The sequence below is a fragment of the Cetorhinus maximus genome, chromosome 5 (assembly GCF_964194155.1).
Source record: "Cetorhinus maximus chromosome 5, sCetMax3.hap1.1, whole genome shotgun sequence".
Classification (NCBI taxonomy): domain Eukaryota; kingdom Metazoa; phylum Chordata; class Chondrichthyes; order Lamniformes; family Cetorhinidae; genus Cetorhinus; species Cetorhinus maximus.
Genome location: NC_135883.1, coordinates 324,113 through 345,367, shown reverse-complemented (window position 1 = coordinate 345,367; position 21,255 = coordinate 324,113). Strand labels below are relative to the sequence as shown.

Genomic DNA, 21,255 nt, shown 5'->3' with positions numbered 1-21,255 from the left:
TTTAAATCCACCACCAGCAGTGAAGCCTGTTTGGTTCCTTTTCCCCCTGGTCATACCAGAAGAAATCTCCCAGAATCCGCAGAAGGCTGCAGGATGTGCCTCTTCAACTAGAAACTGTCTCCCTCCCACACCTGGCCATGCTATATTGCAAAGTCCAAGCAGCCTTTTCTCCCTCACTGCAGACAACTACCCTGTCTGTCTGTGATACTCATTGATTTGTAGGGTAGCCTGTAACCTGATTTGAAAAATGGCTTCCTTTGCCCTCTTTCTCATGACAATATAAAACATATTAAGCTTGTATCTTGGTAGAAATGCTAATTAGCTCCTTGAGAAATTAGCGTGCTCATTTTAGAGATAAAAAGTTTACACAACTGTTTATAACCCGGTACCTCTAACACCTTTCTGATCCACTTGGCACAGCTCATTTGGGTAAGTAAAGTATCCCAGTATCACCACTCTAGTTCTTGCACATCTCTGATTTTCCCTGCAAATTTGTTCCTCTATCTCCCTCACTATTTGGAGGCCTATATAATACCCCAAGTGGTGTGATCTTAGCTTTTTTGCTTCTCAACTCCAACCAAATAGACTCTATCCTTGCTTCCAAGGAAATCCTCTTTTTCCAATACTATGTCTTCCCTAATCATTGTCATCACAACCACTCTTTTTCCTTCTCTATCTTTTCTGAACACTTTTTATGCCCTTTTATATTAATTGCCTCGTATTCACCATTTTAAGCCACGTTTCTGTTATTGTCACTACATGCACTATTTATCCTTGTAGATCACTAACTTCATTCATCACACTTTTGTGCGTTTACACACAAGCATTGTAATCCTGTCTTTGCATTCCTCATAGCCCTCCTTAGTCCACTCTTATCTAACGTAGTACTATGCCTTTCTCTATAACTGTCCAATGCCCTCACTTTGTGCAAGTTTTTCTTTTCTACTTCTATATGCTGATGCCCATCCCCTTGCCAATTTTGTTTAAGCCCTCCCTAACCACACTAGTGAACCTCTCCACCAGGACATTTGTCCCAGTCCTATTGAGGTGCAACCTGTCCCTTTTGACAGATGTCTTCTGCCTCAGAACTAGTACCAATACCCCAAGAATCTGAAGCCCTCCCTCCTGCACTATGATTCAAGCCACACATTGATTCTTCCTATTTCTACACTGACCACGTAGCACTGGGAGTAATCTACAGATTACTAGACTTGATGTCCTACTTTTCAATTTCCCCTCTAGCTCCTGAAAATCTGATCTTGGGACCTCTATCTGCTGTTCCTATGTCGTTGGTACCAATGTGCACTGCACCTTCTGGCTCACTTCTAGTAGAATATTCTACTCCCTCTCCATGATGTCCTTTAACAAATGCACCAGGGAGGCAATACATCATTTGGGACTCTCAGTGACGGTTACAGAAATGCCTGTCTGTTCTCCTAACTATGGAATCTCTCATAACTGCATTTCTACATTTTGCTGTTCCTTCCCGCACAGTTTGTTTGTCAATTGGTGTCATGGTCTGGGCTGCACTCCTTCAGGTTATTGTTACTCCGAGCAGCCTTTAAAACTGAATACATGTTCCAGATTGACCCCCTAAGACTCCTGTTGCAGCCTGCCTCTCCTACTCTTCCAGACTTCCAGATGGCCTCTCACTCACTATCTGTGGAATGACCACCACCTGGTATCTACGATCCAGGAAACTTTCATGCCCCCTGATGCTCGGCAATATCCCAGTTGCCACTCGAGCTCGAATCCTGCATTCAGGCTGGAACAGCTGGAGACACTTCGTACACACGTGGTCACCCAAAATATGTGAAGTGTCCTGAAGTTCCTGCATGGCACAGAAATGGCAAGCAACAGTTCTCTGCCTATCCATGATGTAAAGAAAAATCTCTCTGTCACCTCTTTAATCTAGCTAGTGCCCTGTTTAAATTGTTAATTTTAATTAATACCTCCAGACTTGCTCTGTGCTTATACTTTTATTTCATTTACTGCTGTAACTAACCCCAATATCTAATTCAAAATGAATATTCTAGTTTAGAGAGGGAAAAGAGAAAAATACACACCAGCCAATCACTTACCACCTTCCCTATGACATACATTGATTTTCTTCAGAATGCAATTGCGCACACTGCTTTGCTGTACTCTCTCCCAGGCCTGCTCCTTTATATCTGCTCTGTTTTTAATCATTTAAGTAACAAGTTTTAAATTCTTTTTTTTCTACAAGTTTCATGTTTCCTTGATTCTGACCAAGGCAAATGGACTCTAATCAATTCAGTCTATCAGCTCACCAGGTCTTGGTGTACTATTCTTTTTAAAATGTAACTGGCTCTAGTTTGAGCTCAGTCAGTCACCACCAGCTTGAGCAAATTGTTGGGCCTTGCTGTGCAATCAACCTACAAGTTAAATGACTACATTTCAAAAGTAAATCATTGGCTGTAAAACACTTTATGGCATTTTGAAGACGAGTGCTATTTAAATGCATACTTTTTTACACCCTATCTATAATTGATTCTTAAAGATTTCTCAGAAGTTGCAACTTTTATGTTGCCACCATGTGAAGTAATGTTACATTGATTAAACAATTCTAACCGGACATGGCACCTGCATCATTTGACTGACTGTTGTCCTGTTGCTTGATATTAAAGCTTCCTTTTAGGAGACTCCATCTACCCTGATTTTGCTACTTTAGCATGATGCCAGGGAGTGTGCGGCATATGGAATGAGGGATAATTCTTCATCCTTCACATACTCTGTAGATGTGTAACCTAGCTCAGAGGAAAAAGATGCAAGTTTTTTAAGACCATTATTTTCCCTTTGGACCAATGTTCCCCCAAATCACAACATTCTAAAATGTGCTACCAAAAAAGCTAGGGTAGATCAACTTCAGGAGCAACTTCCAAAAGTTTGTAGTCAGCAATTGGGAGCTTATTAGTTGATGAGTTAAGTTAATTATTACTGTGCACAAATTAAGGCTGTAAGCCTTACTAAACTGTTTGTTACTAAACTTGAGAAAACTGTGCTGGTTAAGTATTGGTGTTTCATCTACTTCAGACTGCACAGAATATATTTTTTCCTGTTAATGGAAGTTTTAGTAAAATTACTTGACTAAAACACCTGTGTTTGTGTATGGTGGAATTAGATACTGGTCCTCCTTCTGTGGATATGGGTTCAAATCCAGCCCGGTGATGGTATGCAAGACCATCTTTGGCTGCAGGGTTCGATGTGAAATTAATCCTAGCAGGCTCAATCCAGTTTCTGGTGGTGGAGGGGGCTCTTTTGAGGTCAGTGTGTGGTAGAAGATATTTACTCTTCGTGGAAGTACCACTGCAAGATGTAATATTTGATGCTGATCCAGGATGCCTGAGATGGGAGGAGTTCCATTCCCAGCATTAACATCCCCCTCCCACCTCTGCCCCCAACTTAACAAGTACCAAAAATTTTAGGTCGCTTTTTAAAATGTTCAAATGTTTAAGCCAATGAAAATGTAGATGGTCTTCATGAAACTGAAGCCTGTGAAATTTATATGAACATAAGAAATAGGAGCAGTGATCGGCCAATCAGCCCTTCAAACCTACTCTGCCATTCAATAAGATCATGGCTGATCCAGCTCGACTTAATCTTCCTGCACTATGCCCAAATCTCTTGATTACCTTAATGTCCAAAAAAAATCTCGCAGTCAATCTTGAATGGACTCATGGGTATTAACCCTGTTGCCTAGTCCTAGCTTTTAGGGTACTTCTCTGTAACAGAATATTCTTCCAAACATAATGATGTATTAAGAAATGAGGCTGCATTGTACTACAAGAAACATGTTTCTATCCCCTTTGATCACTATTAAATTTTATTTGAATTACTTGTGGGAATATATCCATTCATTTCTATTTATTCTTTCCTTTAGGCAGCTGCAGAAGAACTCTGTTCTCTTCTTAGTCAAGTCTTCCAAGTTGTTTACACAGAGTCCACAATAGACTTTTTGGATAGAGCAATATTTGATGGTGCTTCTACCCCAACTAAGCACATGTCTATATACAGTGGTAGGTGTTAAATAATTTAGCATTAATTATTAAGAACTTCAGATCTCAACTAATTCCACATACTTGTATGAACTTTTGGCTCTAGCTGACTTTATCCATTCTGAGATGTTTGTAATGTCCAAATATCAGTGTAGTGAACATCAAATTATGAGCATTCATTTATTTCAAATACCTGATGCCATGCAATGCCATGTTCAGTTTTGGTGGCTAGATCCATTAGGACTCGATTGGGGAGCTGAATTTAACTATTGAATTCATTTAAAATTTGTGGAGAACTGGAGGCAAAAAAAGATTTACAAAAAGATGGCCCATATTTGCTATGCTGTCCATGAAACCATGCAACCTCATGTCCCCTTTCCCAACCATTGGTACTGCTAGCTCCTGGGGTGGAAAAAAAAACTGTGGGGCATGTCACCTCAACAAAAGTTCAATTGGGATTGAGATCATGGTTAGTTATTATGCATCAGTAGACACTAATTAATTTCTTCCCAAGCTGCCATTTTAGTTTTTCTTGTTTGGGCTCCAACAATATTGTGCAAGCACTGGCCCTAAAAAAAAAAGTTGCATAAAAGTAATACTTTTGGGGGCAGACTTAAGCTACTTTGCTGTGTCCCAAAATAACATTGAATGAGTTTCTAGCTGTAATGGAACATCACTGGTACCTTGAAGGAAAATGAAGCCCCACAAAGCCCCTTCCCACGCCATGTCAAGTCCTGACCAGTTCTAAGTTGCATGTTTACATTTCAGAATCAGGATTGATATTCAGAACAAGAAAGAAAGCTAACCCTTAGAGATGAGTGACGGTCAGTCCGGAGGGAATATTAACATTTCTTCCAAAGTAAACTAACTAATCTGTCCATTTAAGATCATCTAAATGTTTCTAGGGAATACATCTAAGATGCGAACCTTAGCCATTATCTAGAATTTAGTCGAAAGAATACTGATTGTTTGCTGGTCATGTTTCATTGAAGAGACTAATCAATTACTTTACAATTATTACAATGTGTAATAATAGTTGCCATGGTTAAAATTGTATGATTTTAGTTCACAATTTGGAGAACTTATCAGATTTTGTGTAATACACAGTGGAGGACAGTTAGTTTTGCTTTGATACATGCAGTAAATGAGTAGATCATGCTCAATACTGCTGTTTTTGTTGTGGGTTTTTAACACCATTTATCCCAAAGGGCATCATAAAGGCAAGTCAGAATCAACATTAATGAAAGAACCAAGTTTGTGCTGGTAAAGTCGTATTTCATACCATTCCCCATTTGCTGTAGCTGTGTTCTTTATCAGTGTATTCGTTATCTGCTTCTATGCCACCATGCTGTATGTTGTGCATATCTTGACACTTTCAGCTCATACCATTCCAAAGGGCCTTTGGTTACTACTTAAAATGACCATTCTTTTTTGTTAATCCTTATCCCTTGCAGTGATTTACAACCAGTGGAACAGTTTCTCTCTACCTCCATCCATTAATCTCATCTTAACCTTCCAGTGAATGAACCAAGTTTCTCCAAACTAAAATCTTGCATTCCAATTACAGTAAATCTAGAGAGCAGTTGAGTGCTAGCTTTGGTAGTGCATTGTGCCCCTTTTTTCCTTTTTAATCCTTCATTTCTCCTATCCTGCTCCTGCCCTTTCCCAGCCGTGAGTATTAAGGCCGAATCCACCCTCTCGGGTGATCACTAATCCAACACAAACCAGCAGTCGAACCTGGAACAGAAAGTCAAAAATGGCGAATAAAAAAATGTAATCCTCAACTCCTCACTCCAGTACCATACTGACAGGAACAAGTGTACTGCCACTTTTGTTAAACATATGAATTAGGAGCAGGAGGAGGCCACTCGGCCCCATGTGCCTGCTCCCCCATTCGATAAGATCATGGCTGATCCAAATGTCCCAAAGACACTCAACCCTCTAAGAGAAAAAAAATTTCTCCTCATCTCCCTCTTAAATGAATGACTCCTTATTTTTAAACAGTGACCCCTATTTCTAGATTTCCTCAAGAGGAAACATCCTCTCCATATCCACCCTGTCAAGACCCCTCAGGATCTTATATATTTCAATCAAGTCACCTCTTGCTCTTCTAAACTCCAGTGGATACAAGCCTAATCTGTCCAACCTTTTCTCATAGGGCAACCCGCCCATTCCTAATATTAGCCGAGTAAACCACCTCTGAACTGCTAACGCATTTATATCTATCTTTAAGTAAGGAGACCAGAACAGTACACAGTACTCCAGATGTGGTCTCATCAATGCCCTGTACAACTGAAGCATAGCCTCCCTACTTTTGTAATTAATTCCCCTCACAATAAATGATATTCTATTAACTTTCCTAATTACCTGCGTACTAACTTTTTGTGATTCATGCACTAGGACCCCCAGACCCTTCTGAATCTCAGAGCTCTGCAATCTCTCACCATTTAGATAAGCTTTTTTATTCTTCCTGGCAAAATGAACAATTTCACATTATACTCCATTTTCCAGATCTTTGCTCACTTACATCACCTATCTGTGTCACTTTATAGCTTCCTTGGGTCCTCTTCACAATTTACTTTCCTACCTATCTTTCCTACCAGCAAATTTAGCCACCATTCCTTCGGTTCTTTCATCCAAGTCATTTATATAAATTATAAAAAGTTGAAGCCGCAGCACTGATCCCTGTGGCACACCACTTGTCACATCCTGCCAACCAGAAAAAGACCCATTTATGCCAGCTCTCTGCTTTCTGTTAGCTAGCCAATCTTCTATCCATGCCAATATGTTACCCCCTACACCATGAGCTTTTATTTTCTGAAATAACCTTAGATGTGGCACTTTATCAAATGCCTTCTGGAAATCTAAGTACAGTACATCCACCGGTTCCCCTTTATCCACAGCACATGTGACTCCTTCAAAGAACTCCAATAAATTGGTGAAACATGATTTCCATTTTCCAAAACCATATTGACTCTGCTTGAATTTATGTATGTGTCCCACTATAACATCTTTATTAACAGCTTCTAATATTTTCCCTATGACAGATATTAGAATAACTGGCCTATAGTTTCCTGCTTTCTGTCTCCCTTTTTGAATAAAGGAGTTATATTTTCTATGTTCCAATCTAATGGAACCTTCCCCGAATCTAGGGAATTTTGGAAAATTAAAAACAGCGCATCAACTATCTCACTACCCACTTCTTTCAAGACCTCAGGGTGAAGTCCATCTGGACCTGGGGATTTGTCAGCCCACAGCCCCAACAATTTGCTCAATACCATTTCCCAGGTGATTGTAATTTTCCCAAGTTTCTCCCTCCCTTAAATTTCCTGACTTACAGCTATTTGCGGGATGTTACTTGTGTCCTCTGTAGTGAAGGCCGAAGCAAAATACCTGTTTAATTCATCTGCCATCTCCCTATGTTCCATTATCAATTCCCCAGATGCGCACGCTATAGGACCAATGTTCACTTTGTTAACTCTTATTTAAATATCTATAGAAACTCGTACTATCCTGTTGTTGCAATGATTTACCATGAGGCAAGAGTGGTGGACTGTACAGTAACTCTGAAGACTGCAATAAAGTGATAAGAAATTATGACAAACTTTTTTAAAAGCATTACAGCTTGCAGCTGCATTTTGAATGTCCTTACTAATTTACTTCTGCCCTATTCAGCGTATCATGCCAGACATTTATCATTGTGTAAAGCTGTTCTTTGATATTTTTCACCTTTGCATTTCACCAATTTATATTTATCATTTAACTGGGCCTAGTTAGTGGTGTCATGGCTAAGTACGTTACCAACTGATACCTTTTACCCACTTAGTGGAGGAGGAAACTTTATGTTTTTCACCCTAAGGCTTGAACTTTACATTTGATTTGCATTCAGTTTAATATTTCTTTTGAAAACAGATGATTCAAGTAAAGCGGATGTTAAAGAGCCGTATGATGCAGAAATTAGTAACTTGTAAGTATCTTAATGTAGCACTCTTTGAAAACATTGTGGGAACTAAGTTTGTATATTAAAAGTGTTTTCATTATATAGATTAACAGGCTACTTGGCCTGATTTAGAGTATTCAGCCCGACCAAATGATTAATAATTAAATTCAAACTGTGTCCCCTGTTCCTTTTCCTGGGTAGAATATTTGAGTTTTTAAGCTTTAATCTGATTCTTTCTGTTGGAATATACAAATATAGCCAGCTGTTGATAATTATAAACGTTTTTTGTGCTTGCTCTGGAAAACGCGAGGGGCAATTTGGGTTACCCACTGATTTTGTTGAAATACATTGCCCTTTTTGCCCCTGCACCTCCAATCATCTTCAACACTCTGTTGATAAAAGCTGTGTAACTAAATCATGCATGGTTCATTTGCTGGTCTGTGCTCCATAAGTGACCTTGGTATGAGTGCTGCAGTTTGCTTGACTGCTGATAACTATGATAGCTCAACTTTGCCCTTTGAAGGTATGGATTAATGTAGGAAGATATTTTTAATTATGTTCAAACAGCAGCCTCTGGATCTGGCTCCAGATACATACAGCACCAGCTCATTCTCACTCAGTGTACCTGCTAAATCCTCTTCACAACCCTCAAAGACTCAGAATGACAATACAAGAAGTCACTTGGCCCATTGTGCTTGAGCCAGTTCTTTGAAAGATCTCTGCAATTACTTCTGCTTCATAGGAGCACAGGGATAGAACTAGATCATTTAACTCCTTGAGCCTTTCCTGCTGTTCAGTGATATGTACCCTAATTCCACATACCTGTCTTTGCACAATATCCCTTAATATCTTTGGTTAACAGAAATTTATCGATCTTCAACTTAAAATTAAAATTGACCTGTTTGCAGAAAAACATTCCACACTTCTACCACCCTTCGCATGCTGAAGTGTCCCCTAACAGTTGTTTTTTGGACTGGGAGGGTGACATACAGTGGGTTCGTACTAGGACCACTGCTTTTTAAAATATATTTATGACCTAGACTTGGGCCCGGAGGGCACGTTTTGAATTTGCAGATGATAGAACTTGGAAGTATTCTGAACTGAGGTGGCTAGTGGTAGACTTCGAGTTGGTGAATGGTAGATATGTTGCAGATGAAATTTAATGCAGAGCAGTGTGAAATGATACCGTTTGGTAGGAAGAACAAGGGGAGGGGGTGCAATATAAGAGAGTGCAATTCTAAATGGGGTGTAGGAACAGAGACCTGTGGGGGTATATTGTTGAAGCTGGCAGGGCAGATTGAGAAAGTGATTTTTAAAAAAGGATGTGGGATCTTGGGCTATATGTATGGAGGCATAAGCATACAGAAGCAAAGAAGTTATGATGAACTTTTATAAAACACGGCATGCCCCTCCACCTGTTGCCCTTCCACCACTCAGCATCCAAATGATAAGAGGCAGGGTGGACTATAATAGGGAAAAAAGTGATTTACGCTTAGAGATGCAGGGCAAGGCTAAAATAGTGTATTTTGTATCAGTGTTTACTAAGAAGAGGATGCTGACAAAATATCAGAAGAAGCAGAGATGTTAGAAGTAATGGATGGGGTGAAAATTGATGGGCATGATGTACTGGAAAGGTTGGCTTTGCTTAGTGAATAAGTTGCCTGGTCCAGATGGCTTGCATTCAGGTTGCTAAAGGAAGTGTGGGATAGTGGAGGGCTAGTCATAATCTTCCCTTGATAGAGAGATGCCAGAGGATTGGAGAGTGACAAATGCTTTCACCCTTATTGCAGAAAGGTAACTGGTAACTACAGGCCAGTTGGTGTAACATCAGTGGAGGGTAGGTTTTAGAAATAATAATCGGGGCGGTGGGGATGGGGCCAAATCAACAGGCGTTTTGGCATTTTGAGCCAAGTGAGTTGGAATCAAATGTTGGCGGAAAAGACGGTGACTGAAAAATGGGCTGCCTTCAAAGCGATGGGATTGCAAGCAATGTCAAGGCATATTCCCTTGAAAGGGGAAGGTAGGACAAATAAATCTAGAACACCCTGGATTATGAGTGAACGAGGTGAAGATGAAAAGAAGTACACCTATGACAGATGTCAGGTAGAAAATACAGTAGAGAATCAGGCTGAATATAGAAGGACCAGAGGGGAAGTGAAAAAATTAATCAGAAAAGCAAGGGGGGAGCCAATTTAGGGATAAAAGAGGAGACTTGCATATGGAAGCAAGATAAGTAGCAGAGATATTAAACGAGTACTTTGTATCTGTCTTTACAAAGGAAGATGATGCTACCCGGGCCGAGATGAGAAAGGAGGTAACTGGTAAACTCAAGGAATTTACAATTGAGCAGGAGGTATTAGGCTACCTTGACTTAAAATTGATAAGGTACCAGGACCAGATGAGATGCATCCTAGGATACTGAGGGAGGTGAGAGTGGAAATTTCAGAGGCACTAGTGACAATCTTCCAGTCTTCCTTAGACACAGGGGTGGTGCCGGAGGACTGGAGAATTGCGAATGTTACGCACTTGTTCAAAAAGATAAAGCCAACAACTACAGACCAATCAGTTTGACTTCAGTGCTAGGGAAACTTCTGGAAACTATAGTTCGGGACAAAATCAATAGTCAATTGGGTAGGTGCGAGATAATTAAGGAAAGCCAGCATGGATTCATTAAGGGAAAATTACGCTTAACTAACTTGCTGGAACTTTTTGAGATAGCAGAGAAGGTTTTTAAGGGCAATGCTGTTGATGTAGTGTATATGGATTTTCAAAAGGCATTTGATACACAGTAGACTTGAGCAAAGTTCTAGCTCATGGAATATAAGGGAAAGTAGGGACTTGGGTAAGAAATTGGCTGAGTGACAGGAAACAGTAGTGAAGATTGGAAGCATTGTCAACTGTGATGAAGATAGTCTTGAACTTCAAAAGGACATAGACATATTGGTGGCTTGGGCAGACAAATGGCAGGTGAAGTTCAATGCAGAAAAGTGTGAGGTGATTCATTTTGGCAGGAAGAATGTGGAGAGACAGTATAAAATTAAGGGAGAAACTCTAAAGGAGGTGCAGGAACAAAGGGACCTTGGTGTATGTATACATATGTCATTGAAAGTGGTAGGGCATGTTGAGAGAGCAGTTAATAAAGCATATATGGCATCCTAGGTTTTATTAATGGGGCATTGAGTACAAGAGTAAGGAGGTCATGTTAAACTTGTGTAAGATACTAGTTAGGCCTTAGCTGGAGTACTGTGTCCAGTTCTTGGTGCCATACTTGAGGAAGGATGCGAAGGCATTGGAGAGAGTGCAGAGGAGATCACAAGAATGATTATAGGGATAAACAACTAGCTATGAGGATAGATTGGAGAGGTTGAGTCTCTTTTTCTTGGAGGAAAGAAGGCTGAGAGGAGACTTGATAGAAGTATTCAAGATCCTGAGGGGTATGGACAGGATAAATAATGAAAAACTGTTCTCACTCAAGAGAACATCAAGAACTAGAGGGCACAGATTCAAAATGATGGGCAAAAGGAGTATGAAAAATAGAAGTGACATGAGGAAAGCTTTTTCACCCAGAGGGTGGTTGGAGTCTGGAATTAACTTCCTCAAAGGGTGGTGGAGGCAGGTTTGATTGACGTATTCAAGAGGGAATTGGATTGCTGTCTGAAAAGAATGTGCAAGGTTACAGGGATAAGGCAGGGGATTGGATTGTGTAGAATGCTCTTTCAGTGAGCCAGTGCAGACTGGATAGCCACCTCCTGCACTATAAAGATTGTGATTCCTTTTGAATTAACTGGGGAGAGCCAGCACAGATTTGTAAAAGGCTGATTGTGCTTGACTAACCTTATTGAATTTTTTGAAATAACAGAAGATTGAAAGGAATGCAATGGATATTACCTATATGGATTTTAAGGAAGTGTTTGACAAAGAACCACACAAAATGCAGCTTTACAAAATTGAGGTTCATGGAATAGGAGGATCAGTGTTAACTTGGATAAAAATTGACATGAGGACAAAGTAGTGAGTCGTGGTTAAATAATCCTTTTTCAGACAGGAGGGTGGTAGACAATGGTGTTCCCCAAGGGTCAGTGCAGGGATTGCTGCTTTTTGAAATTTGACTTGGGATGTTTGAATACAAAGTAAATTTCAAAATTTGCTTATGATACCGACCTTGGAATATGCATCAAACGATGAAGATGATATCAGTTGATGGTTACAGGACATAGATTGTCTAAGAGAATGGGCAGGCATGACAGATGGAATTCGAAGTGTAAGATGATGCATTTTGGCAAAGGGATAGGGAGAGACCATATAGACTGGCACAGTCCTAAGTGTGCAGGAATAGTGACCTGTGGGTGCGTGTGTATCGATCTTTGAAGGTGACAGGACATATTGAGTGTGTGGTTGGCAAAGCATATGTGAATCTTAGGCTTCATAAGTCGAGGTATTGAATGCATCGGACATATGAATTAGGAGCAGGAGTAGGCCATTCACACTCGAGCCTGCCCTGCCATTCAATAAGATCACAGCTGATCTGATTGTGGCCTCAACTCCACTTTCCTTCCTACCCCCATACCCTTAGATTCTTGACTGAATCCGTTGTCAATCTGATTCAGCCTTAAAAACATTCAATGCCTTACCACCACCACTTTCCCAGGAAGAGAGTCCCACAGACTCATTACCTCCGAGAGGGAACATTTTCTCCTCATTTGTCTTAAAAGGGAGGCCCTTTATTTTTAAGCTGTGTTCCCTACTTCTAGTCTCTGCCACAAGTGGAAACATCCTTTCAGCATCCACCCTGTCAAGTCCCCTCAGGATCTTGCAATAAGATCGGCTCTCATTCTTCTAAACTCCAGTGGATACAAGCCTAGCTTGTCCAATGTTTTCTCATATGATTCCCCCCTTATTCCAGGAGTCAGTCGAGTGAACCTTCTCTGAACTACTTCTAAAGCAATTATGTCCTTAAGTAAGGAGACCAAAACTGTACACTGTACTCTAGATGTGGCCTCACCCGACACCATATACAACTCTAGCAAAATATCCCTACTTCTATTGCAAGGGGAATGTAATATAAACAACAACATTCCATTTGTCTTCCTAATCATTTGCCGCACCTACATACTAACCTTTTGTGATTCATGTACCAGGACACCCAGATCCCTTTGTACCTTAATTCTGCAGTCTTTCCCCATTTGAATAACATGCTGGTTTTTTCAATTCTTCCTGCCAATGTGGACAAGTTCACATCTTCCCACATTATCATGCATTTGCCAAATTTTTGTCCATTCACGTAATCTATCTACATCCCTTTGCAGACCCCTTGGGCTGAACTTTCCCAGAATTGCACTAAGTGCAGTAGTGGGCGGGTAAAATGGAGTCCTGCCCGCCAATGAAAATGGGTTTTCAGGCCGTATCTTCCCGAGCCCGCCTCATTATATATTCATTCCCGTGAAACACGCTGTTTCCATGGTAGGCGGGCGCTCATTTGCCCGCTCGCCATCACCCCACTGTTGCAGCACGGCAGCCGCCAGCAAAGCGCTCATTGCCACCAGCTCACCATCGCTACCCGGGAGACATGGCCAGCAAAGACAAAAAGACTGCAGCCCCCCTGCTTCAATGATGGGTTCCACGAGCGATTGCTGGATGCTGTGGAGGCCACCGGGATGTGTTCTACCCCCGCTCTGGCTGCAGGATGGGTAGCAATGTCACCAACCTGGCTTGGGAGGCAGTGGCAGCAGTGGTCAGCACAAATACCCTTCAGAAGAGGACAGCCACCCAGTGCTGCAAAGGGATGAATGATGATCTCCGTTCCGCCAGGGTAAGTCACTCTTCTCGTCACTGTCAACTCACACACTTACAAACCCATCACACACTCACAGGGCCCTCACTCACTGCCAGTGCAAGGGACATCACCATTCACTCTCACACACACACCATCATTGTCCTCATCCTGTCCATGGGGCCACTCACCACCCACACAGGCCAGGCACATTTATCATCTGGCCTGGCAGGCATCCTGATACACTCTCCCCATCTCTATCCATGCAGGACAAAGTGGCTCACAACAGGAGGGAAAGGTCACAGGTGGAGGGATGCCGGAGATCAAAGTTCTCTCAGACTTTGAAAACAGAGCCATCCAGCTGGCCAGTGATGACTAGGACCGGTCCTGTGCTGACAGTGAGGTCGGTGTGATCAAGTGAGGATCCAGCAGTGCCAAATCCATCAGGTAACAATGCCATGAGTGATGTGTCCTCTTTCACAGGTCACTGCCATGCACTAATTATCTCCCCTTGCTTTCATAGGCATATCTGGGAAGTGACAGATGGAGCCCATGACCCAGAGCCTCCAAGCAACCTTCAAAGAGGAATCTGAAGGTACCCTCCCTGAAGTCCCATCACAGCGCTCACCCACACCCTCCACCAGCGCAGAGACACACACCTCGGTGGGACCTAGCTTCAGAGTAGCCTCGGGACCACAATCTGGTGAGCACATCGCACTGTCTGATCCACAGCAGGCAGAGGCAGGGACTTCCCAGTCCCCGGCACTCGGAGGACTGCTGGAGGCCAGAACGTTGCTAAGTCCAAGTCAGATGACGGGCCTCTGGACCTGGCCATGGCACAGTTGCTAGAGCTGCAAAGGCAAGTGGGGAGGCAATGGCATAGTGGTATTGTCACTAGACAAGCAATCCAGAGACGCAGGGTAATGATCTGGGGACCTGGGTTCGAATCTCACCACGGCAGATGGCGAAATTTGAATTCAATAAAATTCTGGAATTGAGTGTCTGATGATGACCAGAAAACCATTGCCAATTGTCATTAAAAAAACCCACTTAATGTCCTTTAGGGAAGGAAATCTATTGTCCTTACCTGGTCTGGCCTACATGTGACTCCAGACCCACAGCAATGTGGGTGACTCTTAAATGCCTTCTGAACAAGGGCAATAAAAATGCTAGCCAGTGACACCCATGAATGAATATAAAAAAAGCAAGCATGGGAGATGGCTGCTGCACTCCTTGGATTGCAAGGCATGATGGAAGAGTCCGTCTGTCTTCAGGCTGAGGTGATAGCGTCGGCATTGCAATGCACAGAGGTCAACACTGGCAGGATTGCGGCTGCCATGGAGACCTTGGTCCAGGACGTCGCTCCTGCACTGCTGCGCAGGCTTAAGTCCATCGGTGGTGGGCAGCTCGATCTCACTCCAGCTATCCCTTTCGTTCATGGAGTCAGCCAGGGGTCCTCAGACACCCATAGGGAGGAGGATCAGCAGGTGCACTCTGGTGACTCTAGGAGTGATCGGCCCATCTGACTCCCCTCTTCCTGTGACCTCCAGCTTCACAGGCTGAGGAGGGTGCCACTGCCACACAGCAGGACCCCAAAAGCAGGCCGGGCCCTCAAAGTCTCGGCCCTCCAGAGAACGCCCGCCAAAGTCATCACGGACAGGGTGTCACAGTCAGCAGGCTGCCTCCACCTCTGCTGTGGATGCCCGGGGAGCACCAAGATGTAGCGGCAGGGTTAGGAAAGTTACGGAGAATTAGTTGCACCGCCTGGGTGTGGGTGTTAATCACTTGTACACAATGTTCGCTATTGTCAATAAACCTCCAAGAATGTCTCCCTGCCTATGGCTCCTTGTTCTGGTGAGCAGTATTCTTGTCACTCAAATGTGAAACCTTTCTGCACAAGACAGGTGTCTAAGTCCAGGGCCTCTTCCCTGTGCTCTGTGCGGCCTTCAGACCACCGTGATGGTCCAGCCTCTCATTCCCTGGAAACATTACTGATGCCTGCACCTCAGCACCTTTAAGGTGGGGCTGGCCCCCATTACACCAGCATCTGCGACCAGTGATGCTGTGCACCAGCTCCTGAAGGGCTGAGGTGCTGAAGGTGGACACAACATCAGATGTACCTAAAGTTTCATGGTTGCATTAGGGTTAAGGTTGCATCTCTGAGATGGCCCTGATCATGGAGCCCTCGGCCAGACAAGAGTCAGACATTCTCAGAGGCTGTGTGAAGATCTATGGGAGTGCCCTGTCTGCATGTTGTCATCATCCTCCCACGATCGAGCGACTATTAGGACCTCCACTGCATCTCCATGACAGGAGCATTCTCTGAGTGCACTGAGATAAGTGAGACTGGAGTCAAACATTCACAACTGTGATGAGGATCCACAGGGAAATTTGATAGAGGTTTACAAGATCATGACAGGCTAAGATGTTCCCATTAGATAATGATGGAAGATTTAAGGTTTTGGGCAAGGGATGCAGTGCAGATGTGAGGAAGAACTTTATGCAGTGAGTTGTAATAACCTGGAACTCTGCCTCCAAGAATAGTGGAAGCGGAGACAAATGATTTCAAAAGGGGATTGGGCAGTTGAGGGAAATAAGCATACAAGGTTAGAGCGGGGGAATGGGACTGGCTAGATTGCTCTACAAAGAACTGGAATGGGCTGAATGCCCCCCACTTCTGTACCTTAATGACTGACTCTTAACTCCAGTTGAGATCAAACAAGCGTTTTGTGTATAGTTCTGGCCACCAAACTTCAGGAAGAATGTTTAGAAAGTTTGCTGAAAAGATTTGCGGGAATAGTTCTAGGGATGAGGGACTACAGTTAAGTGGATAAATTGGAGAAGCTGGGTTGTATCTGAAGGTCCAGAGGGGATTTGGTATAAGTGCTCAAAATTGAGGGTTTTGGACAGTAGATGGAAATAAATTGTTCCTGTCGGGGAAGGGTCGAGAGCAGAGGATGCAGATTGTATACTGAGTGACAAAAGAGTCAAAGGTGGCATGAGGAAAATCTTTTTTTATGTAACCAGTGGTTAGGATCTGGAATACATTGCCTGAGAGGCTGGTGCATGCAGATTCAGTCTTGACTTTTAAGGGGAGCTGAATAATCACCTGAACAAAAAAATTACAAAGCTACAGAGAGAGCGCTGAGAAATATGACTGAGTTGCTCTTAGGAAGTTTGAGCATGGACACATTGGACCAAATTGTTGCCTCCTGTGCTGTGTAACCATTCTGATTCTATGACTGCGTTAGTACTTACAGTAGAGGAAGAGGATACCATGCCAAAGTAACTCATTAACCTTGTTTTCATTTACAAAATCAGTCATCGGTTTAAGTGGCCCACATTGCTCCTGATCACCCTCTTGCAGGTTTATTTTCATATTGCCGTTTTGCCAACATATTTTCTTTGTGTATTTTCAGTTGCTAGACTAGTTTGTGTGCTTTGATGCATTTTCTTCATCTTAGGTTGCCCCTTACTTCTTTAGTTGTTCATGTTTTTTGGCAAGTAGAACTCTTGCCCCTTCAGGGTTAAACTGGTTCCGTATCGCATTCCGCATCACTTTCTCAACACCTCCCACTGATCATCTGTTATTTTACCCATTAACAGATTTTCCCAGTTTACTGTGCCTCCTCATATTGAAGTTGGCCGCACCTAACCTAAATCTAGATTCTTGGTTGTTTTGTGTTTCTCCTTTTCATACACCATGTTGAAGTCAGTCATTCTTGGATAAATGATCATGCACTATTAGGCTTTTAACTAAATCTGGCTCATTATAGATTATTAAATCAACAATGGCCTGCCCCCTTGTTGATTCTCAAACATGTTGCAGAAAACTATCATGAACAGAAGAAATTAACCTCCTTTCTGACATGAGCTAGTCATCTGTTTATTCAAAAATTAAAATCCTCCATTAATTTTTCTAAAATTTTTGCTACATGCTTGTCTAGCCTCTGTACTTATGCATTCTATACATTACAGCTGCTACCAGGTTTATAAACAATTCCCACTAGTCTTAAATCACTTGAGTTAAGTCTACCCATAAAAGTCTCCACTCCCTGCTTCTTTCATTCGTATCTCTTTATCATTGGTGATTAAGGATGAAATCTCTTCAATGTGCACCTGCATGTTGTATTTCAATGTGTTCCTTACACCCGTGTTTGTGTAAAGAATGCTTATTTGAGCTACAAGTCCTAACCTGTCATGCACACTTTTATTTCTTTCTCATAATTTTATTACTCTACCTCTTAGTTTCCTCCTTTACCTGTAATGTCTAAAGCATATATTTTGACAGTTGCTACACATTTTTCCCCTTGTGTTTGTTTTAGAACTAATCCACCTGAGGCCCTCCCACTTAGTAGTTTAAAGCCCTTGTGACTATCTGATATCCTTTCTGCTAGAACCCTGGTCTCAACCTGGTTTAGGTGGAGCCCATCCCAACAGTACTGTCCCTCCCTTTTCCAATACTAGCACCCATATCCTGAGAATTGGGATGCTTTCCCACACGACTCCTTGAGCCAAGTGTTACTATCTAATCTGCTTTACCCAATGACAATTTGCATGTTGCTCAGGTGGTAACCCTTAGTGATCTTTAATGTAACCCCCCCCCCGCACTCTGTAAACAGGACCTCTTGCCTATCTTTCCTACATTCTCAATTTGGACAGCAGTGACTTGGCCTTCCCCCTCATGTTCGAATATCCTGTCAAACAGTTTGAGGTGTCCCTCACCCTGCCATCAGGTAGGCAACACATGTGGGACACTTGTCCTGGTTGCAGGCGCTATCTTTTACCCTAAATTCTCAAATTAGTTACAGCTGCCATAATGTGTTTTCCCCTTCCACCGTCTTGTGTAGCTTCCTGATGCTTGGGTCAGTTTTCTGGCTGACCTTCTGACCTTATCTTAATTGGTAGCATGTTATGCCTGTTGATTAGGGTCAATTTCTCCAGTCCCCCCTCCTTTGTCTCATCAGATATTCTGATCCTGCACCTCTCTATGAAGTGTGATTGAGATCTGGAGCAAACTATCCTGATACTCTCCTCATGCCTCTGTCTCCAACTTGCATCTAACTCATTGATTTTGAGCTGGTGAGATTCTAGACAGACACTTTACTGCAAACATGCTCACTGGAGTCAAACTCACATATAACTGCAGGGCAGGCATGCAACCTGCGCTGTCATACCTTAGTCTGTTATTTACATTTTAGTCTAAGATTTTGACTAACTTGCACTAAGCACTGAAAGACTGGACTTTTTAAAAAATTAATAAATAAATCTTCTATTACAAGCTTACACAAACCACTACAAGTATTGGAAGCAAAAAAGCTTCTTGTCCTCTGTGCCGAGTTCCCAACTTTAGATTCTTTGCTATGCATTTCCCTGCTTTTTTCCCCCACAGTCCTACAAATTTCTCTTCTAAATATTTATTCAATTCCCTTGAGTTATTATTGAATCTGCTTCCACTTCCTTTTCAGCAGTACATTCCAGGTCATCATAATTTGTGTATAATTAATTTTTAAAGAAAGCCATGTCGCTTCTGGTTCTTTTGTCAAGTCGCCTTACATCTATCCTCTGGTTACTGACCCGCCTATCACTGCAAACAGTTTCTCCTTATTTACTCTATAAGAAACCAATCGCAATAGTTTGTCACCTCTATCAAATCTCCCCTTCAAAGGGGAGCAATCCCAGTTTCTTAAGAGTCTCCACGTAACTGAACTCATTTATTCCTGGTACCTGTGCACTGCCAAGTCCTACCTCTGCTGCTTGTCTAAGCCACTAACTTACATTGTAGCTAGGAATTCCTGATATTGTGAGCGTTTCCACCATGAGTAAGTAGCAGTTTTCAATCACTTAGAGCAGCTGTGGGAATTAGGAACTAGTAAATTACCAGATAACTTAATTTCTGGAAATGTCCTCTACCCCACCCCATATCACCTGATAAACCAATACTACACGTTGAATACGACTTGCTGGAAGCAGTGATGGTAGCATAAGTACAGAACCGAATCTGGGTGAGGGAACCTCAGTGCCTGTAACCAAAAGTGGCATGGTAACGCAACTGACCAAGCTGGCAGGATCCTAAAGAACATAGCCGCTAGACTGAGCTTGCGGTAGGTGGTGAAAGAAACAGTGAGAAAGAATAACTTATTTTGACCTAATCCTCACCACCTTATTTTGCACTGATGCCTCTGTCCATTACAGCATTGATAGAAGTGATCATCAAACTGTCCTTGTGGGGACCAAATCTTGTGTTCACACTGAGGACACCCTTCATTGTCATATACCACCACTGTGCTAAATCGGCCAGATTAAGACCAATCTGGTAGTTTAAAACTAGGTACGTTAGTCTTCAGCAGCAACAGAATTCTATAGATCTCTGTAGGGACTGATCTCTTTTGGGGGGAATAAAAGGCCCTCAAACTGCCAGTTATTAGCTGAAAGAATGACCTGACAAGGTTTCACGTTTTAAAACTGACTCAAGAAGCCCTTGCCTGCAAGAAGAAAATAGTGTTTAGCCAATTTATACTTTAACCAAAGAAAGTGACATTTCTCCTGTATATTCATCACCCATCGCACCTCTCCATGGAATTAGTCCTTTTAGCAAACAGTCCACAATTACTTTCCACCACCCCCCCAGTTCCAGTGGGTTCCTGTATCTCTACTTTGCAAAGTAGTAAAGTCAAGAGACCAACTCCAGATGCTTTCCTCAGTTTTCAGAGTGGCTTAAATCCACCACCAGCAGTAAAGTCTGTTTTGATGATTCTTTCCCCTGGCCATGTCAGGATAGATCTCCAGGACACATCATTCAGACTCCATTACAGCCTTGGCCTAAGGCGAGTGACTGCTAATGACATCAAGGCAGCATCCAACTGTATGTGGCAGCAAGGATCTCTCATAAAACTGATATTAATGCAGATTGTGGATTCTCAGGTGGTTGGAGACATACCTTGCATAAAGGAAGATGGTGTGAAGAATGATCATTTATGCCCCAAGTCATAGCTGCATGTATCAAGGCAGTGTCCTAGGCCCAACTATCTGTAGCTGATTCATCAATGATCACTTTGCCATAGGGTCAGAAATGGGGATGATTGGTGACTGCATAGTACCCTGGTCCATTGGCAATTCCTCAGATAATTAAGCAGCCTGAGCCCTTACACAGAAAGACGTGGACAACAATCCAGTCTTGGAATTATAAGTGGGAAATAACATTCACGCCATGCAAATGCCAAATGATAATCAATAAAGCCTAACCACAATTTTCAGTAGCATTACCAAGTCACCTGCAATCAGCATCATTGAGATTACCATTGACCAGAAAACGTTAGAATAGCTACATCAATGCAGGCCTACTAGAACAGATCAGAGGCTAGGATTCTGCAGCTAATGGACCTGCCTGATTTTCCCCAAAGACCCTCCACTACATAAAAAGTGCAAGTCAGGAGTGTGATAGAATATTTTTCACTTGTCTGGATGGGTCCAGTTCCAACAACACTTAAGCTGAACAGCATCCAGGACAAAGCAGTCCACTTAATTGA

At 42.4% G+C, this 21,255-nt stretch overlaps 1 protein-coding gene across 2 annotated transcripts in view; it reads left to right on the top strand.

Annotated features, from left to right (window-relative positions):
* The window catches only part of ccm2 (CCM2 scaffold protein), a 121,048-nt gene that overhangs the window by 81,670 nt on the left and 18,123 nt on the right, over positions 1 to 21,255 (top strand). For both annotated transcript variants that reach the window (XM_078541409.1, XM_078541410.1), the window contains exons 6-7: positions 3,902 to 4,037; positions 7,929 to 7,983. In XM_078541409.1, coding sequence (XP_078397535.1) covers positions 3,902 to 4,037; positions 7,929 to 7,983 — 191 coding nt within the window. The remainder of the gene's footprint in view (positions 1 to 3,901; positions 4,038 to 7,928; positions 7,984 to 21,255) is intronic.